This window comes from Aotus nancymaae, unplaced genomic scaffold (assembly GCF_030222135.1).
Source record: "Aotus nancymaae isolate 86718 unplaced genomic scaffold, 86718_ANA_hifiasm-v0.15.2.pri h1tg000067l, whole genome shotgun sequence".
Taxonomy (NCBI): Eukaryota; Metazoa; Chordata; class Mammalia; order Primates; family Aotidae; genus Aotus; species Aotus nancymaae.
Genome location: NW_026988482.1, coordinates 19,748,439 through 19,760,682, shown reverse-complemented (window position 1 = coordinate 19,760,682; position 12,244 = coordinate 19,748,439). Strand labels below are relative to the sequence as shown.

At 41.3% G+C, this 12,244-nt stretch overlaps 1 protein-coding gene across 1 annotated transcript in view; it reads right to left on the bottom strand.

Annotated features, from left to right (window-relative positions):
• The window catches only part of KIF15 (kinesin family member 15), a 78,759-nt gene that overhangs the window by 34,427 nt on the left and 32,088 nt on the right, over positions 1-12,244 (bottom strand). Inside the window, exons 8-14 of the mRNA XM_012470756.3 lie at positions 11,288-11,497; positions 7,456-7,581; positions 7,175-7,297; positions 4,614-4,737; positions 3,646-3,722; positions 3,193-3,402; positions 1,904-2,081 (exon numbers count right to left, since the gene is read on the bottom strand). Of these exons, the coding sequence (XP_012326179.2) occupies positions 1,904-2,081; positions 3,193-3,402; positions 3,646-3,722; positions 4,614-4,737; positions 7,175-7,297; positions 7,456-7,581; positions 11,288-11,497 (1,048 nt within the window). The remainder of the gene's footprint in view (positions 1-1,903; positions 2,082-3,192; positions 3,403-3,645; positions 3,723-4,613; positions 4,738-7,174; positions 7,298-7,455; positions 7,582-11,287; positions 11,498-12,244) is intronic.

The window sequence follows — 12,244 nt, the reverse complement described above, 5'->3', positions numbered from 1 at the left end:
AACACCTTTTCCATTATGAGAATGAACAAACAATGACAAATGTATGGCAGGCCTAATACTAGCTGGAGAAACAGCAGCCATTGAATCTTGCAGGAATAAGTAGCCGCTAATGTTAACAGCCAAGGAATTATTTAGAAAAGTAAACAAATAGCAAGGCAGCAGGTTGTAAGAACCCAGTATCATCTGCCAGGTAGAAAATATTAATTTTCAGAAAATGCTTAGAAGACTATGTTGAAGAGAGTCCACTGAGTTTCAGTGTGGGGAAATATCATGTAAAAGTTGTTTACAGAATGATAAATGTTTAGAAACTGCTGAAATCCAGACATTAGTATCTTCCGAAGAGAGTAAGTCAAGGTATTATAGGGCCCAAAACAAAATGGTCAACAAAATAAAGGGCATTGTAGGGAAAAGTAGTTTAGATAAAACAGAAAACCTAAGCCAGGCATGGTGGCTCACACCTGTAATCCCAGCACTTTGGGAGGCCGAGGCCGGTGGATCATTTGAGGCCAGAAGTTAAAGACCAGCCTGGCCAAATATGGCAAAACTCTATCTCTACCAAAAATATAAAAATTGGCTAGGCGTGGTGTGTGCCTGTAATTCCAGGAGGGAGGCTGACGCAAGAGAATTGCTTGAACATGGGAGGTGGAGGTTGCAGTGAGCAGAGATCACACTATAGCCTAGGCGACAGAGTGAGAAAAAAACAACAGAAAACCTCCTTCTCAAAAAACAACAGAAAACCTATGTCTCAAAAAAAACCAGAAAACCGGATAGTAATTTTGCATCTAATATCTTAGTCTCTCCCTAACCCAGTTACTCTGAAACTTATTCAGTCATAACAGAATGGAAGGTTTAAAAAAATGAAATTTTAAAAAGCAAAGAGACAGTCTTCTTTATGAATGTAGAAAAGAAAAAAGAGGCCGGGCGCGGTGGCTCAAGTCTGTAATCCCAGCACTTTGGGAGGCCAAGGCGGGTGGATCACGAGGTCAAGAGATCGAGACCATCCTGGTCAACATGGTGAAACCCCGTCTCTACTAATACAAAAAATTAGCTGGGCACGGTGGCGCGTTCCTGTAATCCCAGCTACTCAGGAGGCTGAGGCAGGAGAATTGCCTGAACCCAGGAGGTGGAGGTTGCGGTGAGCCGAGATCGCGCCATTGCGCTCCAGCCTGGGTATCAAGAGCGAAACTCCGTCTCAAAAAAAAAAAAAGAAAAGAAAAGAAAAAAGATTAGAACTTTCTCAATTTCAACCTAAAATGAAACAAATGCCAAGTCTATGATAAAAGACCATGAAAATATTACCTCTAATACTGGGCAAACACAGACTTTGTTACTAAATCCCAGGGCATTAACACCAACAGCTGTCAAGCCTATAAGGCAGATTTAGTATTAACTAAACCACTTTTCACATAGTATGTGAAACTCATGAAAGTAACACGTAACAACAGAGTGAGTACACTGGTAACCACAACATCAGGACCCAAACACTGTGCTGGATGGATGATCAGTCTGACCTCTCTGCATCTCTTACATTGCACAGACCTAACTGGATTGATATACTCTATGTTTATTCATGTTTGATTAGTTAAGCACTTTTCATTTCAAATACTTTAAACAGGAAAATTTAATAAAAATTTGTATTATCTGAATCAATCTTTTTATCAATAAAACAGAAATACAATGAGTATTTTCTTGTTATATCTGTTAGCTTACATAGTTTATGCTCTGTGATTTTTGAGGAAAAAAAGTTTAGTAAATGCCTTTTTATAACATAAAAGAAATATGTATATAAGACATTAGCACAGCAGGCCTGGAGGCTAAAATGAAGACCCTAGTCACAAAGTACTACAAATGCTCTTTAACAGCCCCTTCCTATATGGCCTTATATACAACAATCATTTCTTACTTTTGTCACTTTTCTCTATGCCACTTATTTCAGAGAAAGCTTTTTCTAGTTTTGCAATGGTCTGGGCATCCATTTCTTGGGCTCTTTTCACAGGCTCTAATAATTTCAGTCTTCTGTTCTCTTCCCTGAGGGAATGATTTTCCATAGCATACTTGGCAACTCTGGGATGGTGCTCTATCTGTGACACAGAAGAATAACATGCATTATATATTTACAAACATTTCCTTAGTGAATTAGTTCCTCTAAAAAGCCATTAGAAAACTAGGTGTGCCCATGCACTGCTGGTGGTGCCCTTCTGCAACCACCGTGGAAAGCGACTTGGCATTTGTGATCAGTTTGAAAATACGCATGTCCTGTAACTCTGCTACTCTCATTTGGCGTCTAGACTCTTGAAATGTTCACCCGCCTAAGGAGGTAAGCACAAGGGTATACATTATGGAAGGCTTTTCATGCAAAGGAGACTAGTTAAATCAACACACAGAAAAGAACAAGGATCAAATGAATCTTGTTGACCAAGATTAACCGAAAAAAGCAAAGCACAGAAAAATGTATAGGAGAAACAAAAGTAAAAATATCCATCCACCCATATTAGTTTGAATGTTCATTAAAAACTCTGGAGAGAGAAACAAGAAGCTGAGAAGAGATTTTGGTTTTTTTCCACAATGTACCAACAACAAAAAATTTAAAAGGCACAACTCTGAAGAGGCTACTGACTCAGATAACCACAACTGCCCATGGGGTGAAATTCTGCGTGGCCTGCTAGAGTTGCATACTATGTAGTGACGTCACCACAAATTCTTCCTTTTTCCCTACTCTTACCCTTAAAACTATTTTGAAAAGGCAGGTAAAGGATTTATGCAATCACACTGTCGGTAGAATTCATTTACAACAATTTCTATTGCATTAAAGAACAAGTACTTGGTGACAAATTTACATTAGAACTTTTTTTATTTTTTTTTTATTTTTATTTTTTGAGACGGAGTTTCGCTCGTTACCCAGGCTGCAGTGCAATGGCGTGATCTCGGCTCACCGCAACCTCCGCCTCCTGGGTTCAGGCAATTCTCCTGCCTCAGTCTCCTGAGTAGCTGGGATTACAGGCACGCGCCACCATGCCCAGCTAATTTTTTGTATTTTTAGTAGAGATGGGGTTTCACCATGTTGACCAGGATGGTCTCGATCTCTTGACCTCGTGATCCACCCGCCTCGGCCTCCCAAAGTGCTGGGATTACAGGCATGAGCTACCGTGCCCGGCCCTATTTTTAGAAATATTATAGATGCCCTATACTCACTTGTTCTCGCAGAGTTTGAATCTCTTCCCTTAACTCTGAGAGCAAACAATCCTGCTCCTCAGGCAGAAAACTTCCCCGGGATTCCTTGTGAAGCTTTTCCAAGCGTATTATTTGATCCTCTCGGAATTTGACAATCATTTTATTAGACTGAATAAATTTTTCCTTTTTGAGGGTGAGGTCTTCTAATTGGGTAACTTTTTCTATCAGAGACTTAAAGAAATTCATAATTTGGTTAAACATGAAAAATAATTCAGCTTCCCTAAATTTTCATAAGCCCAGCAACAAATACTAACTTCAAATTTAATCTTAAAAACAAAATTAGATTTTTCATAGCCTTCCATTACTTTCTTTATTTACTTGATATTATTTATTTCACTTAGTAAGGCAATTAAAACCACATAATGAAAACCTAAACTATCCTGAATCTCCTTTATTACTAATTCCATTTCCTACCTTCCTTTCCTGTTCAGATTTCTTAAAGAATAGCATTGCTTCCTGGAAATACTCCATATAGTTAGTCTTCTCTTTGTCTGTAATTGATCCAGTAAGAAAGGGAAGAAGAAAAAAGATATTTAACACATTTCAAAACCAAGAGAACAGATAGCCTTTAATTGCTTGCTCTCAACTAATCTAAAAGAATGAGACTGTGGCCGGGCGTGGTGGCTCACACCAGTAATCCCAGCACTTTAGGAGGCCGAGGCCAGCGGTGGTCACAGTCTGACCAATACGGTAAAACCCTGTCTCTACTAAAAATACAAAAATTAGCTGGGCGTGGTGGTGTGTGCTGGTAGTCCCAGCTACTCGGGAGGCTGAGGTGGGAGAATCACTTAAGCCCGGGAGGCAGAAGTAGCAATGAGCCGAGATTGTGCCACTACACTCCAGCCTGGGCAACACAGTGAGACTCCATCTCAAAAAAAAAAAAGAGGGAGAGACTGTCATCACCAGATCATGGATTTCAAATTAACCATTCCACATATTAGTTGTTCTTCAAAGAAAAATAAGTTCCTCTTTAGATCTATTAATAATTCACCCTCTTGGCTTTATGGATTTCCAGTTAATTAATTCTCCACTAGCTATTCTTTGAAGAAAAATAAGTCTCTCTTATCTTATAGTAAACATATATAGATTACATATGCTATGGAGAAGCAGATCTAAAAGAAATTAATCTCTTTTTAGCACTTATGGATTATTAAAAATTATTTTAATTCGTCCTTCTACCATATCTCATAGAACTCACTGCCTATGGTATCTGTATCTGATTACAAACAAAGCACTATGTTCCTATATAGGAGAAATAAGCAGAAAGAGATACTTGTGGAAAAAGCTGTGTTGCCTTATTGTGTGTGTCTATCACCAAGGGCTCTTAAACTATTATTTGTACACAGTCTTCCCCAAGATAAAGGACAGTGTACTCATCCTACCTCTGGTCAGGAAGCTTTCTGGTGGTGTCCGTGCTGAAGCAAGCTCAGCCAGTTGTTCTTTGAGCCTCTTTACTTCAGCTTGGAGCTGGCTCACATTTCCTTGGGTGTCTTCATTTACTACTGCCTGTTCAAGAATTAAAAAGCATTAAATAATGATTTTTGAGTAGTATAGTTCTGTGTTTACATTTGCTTGGTATGATTTGTAGTGATTAACATCAAACAAAACTTCATGACCACCTAATAGTCAAAAGGCCACAGGAATTACAGTATGCTCGAATGGGGAGGAAGATTCCTTTTCTTGTGCCTTCAGACCTGGAACCAGAGAGAGACAGCCTCAGCCGGGCTCTCTTCCCCGCAGCTGACCAGCCCTGAGCTGTTAGGCTGGGTCACACTTAGGATCCGGGTGTGTTCACCTAACACTCCCTTCCCTGAGAACAACAGCCTTTCCCCACCCTCCCAATGGAGAAGAGCAAACACCTAATGAGTATCATTTCCGCTCTTTCCTAGCTCCCTACAGGAAAGGAGCCAAGCCTCTAAGTGTGTGGTGACTGTGCAGGGCTGGCTTGAGCTCGGCAGAACCAACCTTCCCCAGAGGAATCCAATCTTTATTTTTTAATAGCCCTCTTGGAAGGAGGGGTTGGTTTGACACTTCCATTTTTTTTTTTAACCACACTAAATGATATCTTCATTTTCTTAAAGAAATGTCTTCTTTAAGACAACTTCTAAAAGGCTAAAGGGCTCCCAAACAAAATGTGCCACTGTGGGGATGTCACGAGTGAGGGAGGTCACACATATATGGTGACAGGGAATATATGGAATCTCTCTGTAGGTTCTGTTCAATTTTGCAGTGAACCTAAAACTGCTATAAAGTTTATTAATTAAAAAAATGTATTTTTTTCTTTTTTGAGACAGAGTTTCGTTCTTGTTGCCCAGGCTGGAGTGCAATGGTGTGATCTCGGCTCACCGCAACCTCCACCTCCCGGATTCAAGCGATTGAACTGCCTCAGGCTCCCAGGTAGCTGGAATTACAGGCATGCGGCACCATGCCCAGCTAATTTTTTGTATTTTTAGTAGAGACAGGGTTTCTCCATGTTGGTCAGGCTGGTCTCAAACTCCCGACCTCAGGTGATCCACCCGCCTCGGCCTCCCAAAGTGCCAGGATGACAGGCGTGAGCCACCACACCTGGCCTAAAAAAAAATAAAGTTTTAAAAAGGTCAACAAAACCTAAAGGGTGATAACGAGTGCCAACAGCTGAGTACCAACCAGGTCAGAGGACTCAGCTGTGAAATACCCAATACTCCAGCAAGGAAAAAACAGCCTGTGACAGCCCCAAGGTCTTCTGTATTCTTGCTGTAGGCCCAATTTGCTCACTGGGAAACATTTAAACAGCACATCCTTAAACAAGTCCCAGATCCTCTAGCACTTTCCACTGATAGGCTGCAGCAGGGCTTGCCATTGAGAGTGACTAGCAGAAGGCTCTTGGTTTTGTTGTTTTATGTGTTAAGCAGCCATTTCAAGTTGTTTCTGATTCTTATGGCCAGCCTCATTACAAGGTACTACTGTGCTTCTGACATCACTGTCCCATCAGTGACATCATAATTCTAACCGTTGCTGCAGTTCTATAATCTCCAAAGACTTCTAGTAAATCTTAAGAGACAGGGTCAAGAAGCTCTAATGATTTTTTCCTTCTCATATTACTAATACTCCATAGTCCAAGGAAATAAAACATATGACTAGATCTATAGTCTTCTGATTTGCCCAGGAAAAGGGGCAACATGGACCTCCTGATTTACAGGCAGTTGGTCTGAAAGCACAGATAGGACAAGCTGGGGCTTGCAATTGCCATCAGAAGTCAGGGTCAGTCTTGCAGGACTGAGCATTTAACCAGTGAGACCTCTCCCTATCTCCAGGTATATAGTGTCAGAATGGAACTGAATCAGAGGACACCCAGCTGATGTCTGCTGCAGAACTGATTGATTGGTTGTTGGCAGGAGGAAAGACTCACACACTTAATTTGCTTTCCCTTAAGAAAAAATTTGTCGGCTGGGTACAGTGGCTCACCCGTAATCCCAGCACTTTGAAAGGAGGAGGGAGGAGGGCTGCTTGAACCCAGGAGTTTGAGACCAGCTTGGGCAACAAAGTGAGACCCTGCCTGTACAAAAAAACAAAAAAAATTAGCCTGGCATAGTGCTACATGCCTGTGATTCCAGCTATGCAGGAGGCTGAGGAAGGAGTATCTCTTGAACCCAGGAAGTTGAGACTAGAGTGTGCTGTGTTTGTGCCACTGCACTCCAGCCTGGGTGACACACAGCAAGACTACGTCTCAAAAAAAAAGGGAAAAAACTAGTCAAACAATAACAACCACAGACCTAACCTAGGTCTCTTAATACATGTGTGATATAGAAGGGTAGAAAAGATAAAATAGTGCATACAGTGAGAGAAGCTTTTACAGAGAAATAAATACAAGTTAATGTTAATAATAGGGCAATCACAAAAAAAGCATACTGCAAACTTAAGTATTTTTCTCATTTATTTAATGAAGTATATGCCAGTATTTTACCTTGTTTTTAATCAGCTTGGCTCTTTGAGCAAAGTTAAGTGTTGATAGGGTTTCCCCAAAACACCTGCATCCAGGATGAACATTTGCAATTATGGCTGTTTTGGCATTACCTCCAAGGGAATCCTATTTAATGATAGGAATGGACACGTTTTCAGGTGAGAAATCACAAGATCTTTTTAAGCAAAGAAAATGTACACTCTTGCCACCAAGGCTGAGAGATTGTCCCACTAGCAACCTTAGCATAACCAAAAGGAGCCCAGGAACCCAAGGATCTACTTTACCCGTAGTAAGAAGGTAAGTTTGGAGTCTCTGTAGCAAACATGTCTCTGTTTTCCATTACTCAAGTCGACAAGTGCGGTAATCACTTGGCCCAGGCAGCTCAGCGATCGATTTATGTTACCTGCTTCCTAAGGTGTTGATAGAAAAGAAAAAAAATTTAGGTATATTGGTTACTCGGGTATTTTGAATGAAAATATATCTAGCAGAGGATAATTTTGGATGAAAAGGCAAGTCAAGGACAATGTTAATAAAGAACAACTATTCAACAAACAAAAGAAGTGCTGAATTATCCCCTAACCTTTTCCTATTTGATGTACACTATAATTTTATTATTAGAAGACAAACACAGGCTGGGCACTGTGGCTCACGCTTGTAATCCCAGCACTTTGGGAGGCTAAGGCGGGCAGAATGCTGGAGCTCAGGAGTTGGATACCAGCCTGGGCAACATGGCGAAACCCCCTTTCTACAAAGAAATACAAAAAACCTGCCGGCCATGGTAGCACACGCCTGTAGTACCAGCTGCTTGGGAGGCTGAAGTGGGAGGATCACTTGAGCTTGGGAGGTGGATGTTGCAGTGAGCTGAGATTGTACCACTGCACTCCAACTTGGGTGACAGGTTGAGACCCTGTCTCAAAAACAACAGGGCCAGGAGCAGTGGCTCACACCTATAATCCCAACACTTTGGGAGGGCAAGGCAGGTGGATCACAAGGTCAGGAGACAGAGACCATCCTGGCTAACATGGTGAAACCTCATCTCTACTAAAAATACAAAAAATTAGCCAGGTGTGGTGATGCACACCTGTGGTCCTAACTACTTGGGAGGCTGAGGCAGAAGAATTGCTTGAACCCAGAAGGCGGGGGTTGCAGTGAGCCAAGATCGTGTCACTGCACTCCAGACTGGGCAACAGAGCGAGACTCCGTCTCAAAAACAATAGCAACAAAAAGACAAATACAAAAATAATGCAAAGAAAAGAAATTAATGTCATTTTACACTTACAATAGTTTAAAATTGACCTATAGGTAGAGATAAAGACCAGAAAAAAATAGGGAAAGAAAACTTAGAGTAGTGTATTAATAGGTACTTTTTTCAATCCTTTTATGCTAAAATATTTAAGGGTATAATGCCTAATAACTCACCCATACAGCCCCCAAAGCCACTGATGAACTTATTTGAGGAGAATATTCAGTTTAATTCTGTAAAGGATAATAAAAACTCCTTTAAAACAGAAGTTTGGTAGGGGGAAAAAGTAAGCTAAATATGTTACATTGGATTTTCACTGTAGGTAGTATATTTTAAAAACTGGGTCTGCAGTGGTAGGAGCATACAAAAAAGAGAAAAAGTCAAAAATGCAAGATGTGCTGAATTCAGAGTCACTGTTGTTATCATTCAGTAAATCAGAAAGGTGGCTGGTGGCATGGCTGAGAGTACTGTAGCACCTCAGTTTGCATCTCAGCTCTAACCTTACTAGCTGTGTGACTTTGGTTTCTTTAACTGTAAAATAGAAAGAATAATAGCACCTACTTCCCAGAGTTGTTGGGAAGGTTAAATGAATTAATATATTTAAAGCATTTTAGAACAGACTTGATATATGTCCTATTATAAACATATGCTTTTATTTTTGGACACAGAGTCTCACTCTGTCACCCAGGTTGGAGCACAGTGGCACAATCACAGCTCACTGCAATCTCAACCTCCTAGGGTCAAGGGATCCTCCCACCTCAGCCTCCCAAGTGGGATTATAGGCATGAACCACCATGCTCAGTCTATATGCTATTTTAATTATGCCTCATATCTCAATAGAAATATGAGCTTTAAACTGGGCACAGTGGCTCATGCCTGTAATCCCAGCACTTTGGGAGGCCAAAGTGGGTGGATCACCTAAGTCAGGAGTTTAAGACCAGCCTGGCCAACATGGCGAAACCCCATCTCTATTAAAAATACAAAAAATTAGCCGGGTATGATGCTGAGCTGAGACAGGAGAACTGCTTGAACCTGGGAGGCAGAGATTGCAGTGAGCTGAGATCACGCCACTGCACTCCAGCTGGGTGACAGAGTGAGACTGTCTCAAAAAAAACAAGAAAAAGAAAAAAGAAAGAAATATGAGTTTTAGATTGTCTGAAACTGCCTCAGAGGTAGGTCAGGTAGCTCAAATCCTCTTTTTTTTTTTTTTTTTGAGACAGAGTCTTACTCTGTCACCCAGGCTGGAATGCAGGGGTGTGATCTTGGCTCACTGCAACCTCTGCCTCCCCATAGGTTCAACCAATTATCCTGCCTTAGCCTCCCAAGTAGCTGGGATTACAGGTGCGCACCACCATGCCAGGCTAATTTTTGTATTTTTAGTAGATACAGGGTTTTACCATGTTGGCCAGGCTGGTCTTGAACTCCTGACCTCGCGATCTGCTCACCTCAGCCTCCCAAAGTGCTGGGATTACAGGCGTGAGCCACCACGCCCGGCCAAATCCTCACTTTTAATGAAAAAAGTAGATCTCTTCCGTCATAATTTCCAATTCCTCTCCCCTTGTCCATGTATATTCTAAACTATCAAATCTAGACATATTTTATTGACAATTCATATAACAATACATTTACACATATTGACAATACATATTACATAGAACCTCTGGTCCCACTGTTAATATCTTAGCCTAGGACGAGGTACTTAACCCTTCACACCTGAAATACTAAACTGGTCATCTTTTTCTGTGGGCTCTCCCTTCTAAAATCTTAACAGCAGTGGGTCAGGTGACTAAGTTTCTATAAAGTAGGCTTCCTTCATGAAACACTTAGTTGCTGAGAAATCTTAAGTGTTTCCCAATGTGTGCAGAGTTGAATACAAACTTGGTCTGGCACTCCTGGTCCTTGATCATCTGAGCCTACTTGCCTCTCTAACCAACCCATCCATTGAGGCATGCTGAAATGCCAAATGCCACATGCATTCTGCATCCACAATAACCCTTGAGATGCCCCCCTGCCAGGCATGCATTTCCTGTTTCTCTCTCCCTACCCAAATCCTTTACAACTCAAGAACTACTTCTTTTCCACACGTTCCACAAGCAGTCCACGTTGCACCCTTCTTCCTCTGACCCCTGCAGTCTCTTATACCCATATCCCCTCTGTCATGAATTAAAACATTTTTGGATACTGACAGATTTGCCCTATCCCATTTATGTTTACTGTCCCACTACTGTTCATTTCTCATAGGAGCAATTTATTATTTCTTTGTCACCCTCAAAATACTTAGCTTGGTATGGTCATGCATCAGTTAACAATAGGGATAGTGTTTTTTTCTTTCTTTTGAGACAGAGTCTTGCTCCATCACCAGGCTGGAGTGCAGTGGCGCAATCTTGGCTCACTGCAATCTCCACCTCCTGGGTTCAAGTGATTCTCCTGCCTCAGCCTCCCAAGTAGCTGGGACTACAGGCAAGCGCAACCACACCCAGCTAATTTTTGTATTTTTTTAGTAGAGACAGGGTTTCACCATGTTGGCCAGGATGGTCTCAATCTCCTGACCTCATGATCTGCCTGCCTTGGCCTCCCAAAGGGCTGGGATTACAGGCGTGAGCCACCGAGCCCGGCCAACAGGAATACATTCTAAGAAATGCGCCATTAGGAAATTCTGTCGTTTTGTAGACATCATAGAATACACTTATGCAAACTGAGATAGTATAGCTTACAACGCACATAGGCTATGTGGTGTATCTATTATACTTTTAAGGGACCCTCCCCATCATAAATGCAGTTTCTCATTGACCAAGACAGTGTTATGCATCACGACTGTATTGACAGCTGGTAAGAACTCACACATAAGTTGAAGACCATAATTTCATTCTTACCTTTAATCTCATCCCTTCTGCATGGGTATCTTTTTGCCTTTCCGATCCTGCTAAATCCACCAGGTTGAGAAGGGAGGTCCGTATATTCACAATGTCATTGGTTTTCTCCATTGACTCTATTGTAATTGTAAAGACGGCATGAGACCTAGAGGATTCTCTGTTCATTGATGTTGATGCCACACGTCTGTTCCTCCATCCTCCAGACAACACCTATGCAAAAGGAAGACATGTGAAAAGAAATGAGAGGACTGGGTACAGTGGCTCATGCTTGTAACCCTAGCATTTTGGGAAGGCTGGAGGGTAACTTGCAGATAGAATTCAAGATCAGCCTGACCAACATAGAGAGACCTCACTTCTACAAAAAAGAAAAAAAAAAAAAACTTCACTAAGCACAGTGGTAGGAATCTGTAGTCCTAGCCACTTGGGAGGCTGAGGCGGAAGATCACTTGAGCCCAGGAATTCAAGGCATGACTGTGCCACTGCACTCCAGCCTGAGCAACAGAGCAAGATCCTATCTCAAAAAAAGGAAAAAAAAGGAACAAGGGTAGGAACACTTAAAATGTAAAATAGGCACTTGGGAATCACACATTTTATTATGAAAAATACTAACATAGAGCTAATTATCTACTTTCATAGGGAAAACGAAATATTTACACAAAGCATATTTTCTCTTTAGTACAGGGGTGAGGGACATCTATTGCTTTCCATTGTTATCTAACTTTTTAAGAGAAATTACATTATCCCAAGTTCCAAATGGTACACAACTGCCACTAAAATCAGGAGGAAATTTGTAAAGGTGGCAAGAAAGATTACTGGTCCATTAAGGAATAAACTGAAGCTATTTTCCTTTCCTTTGTGTTCCCTTTCCACATTACAGAAAGAGAACAAACAGGAAATCAGACGGCAAAGGATCCAGAACTGATTTTGCCACCCTTTATTTGTGTTAATCTGATGTAA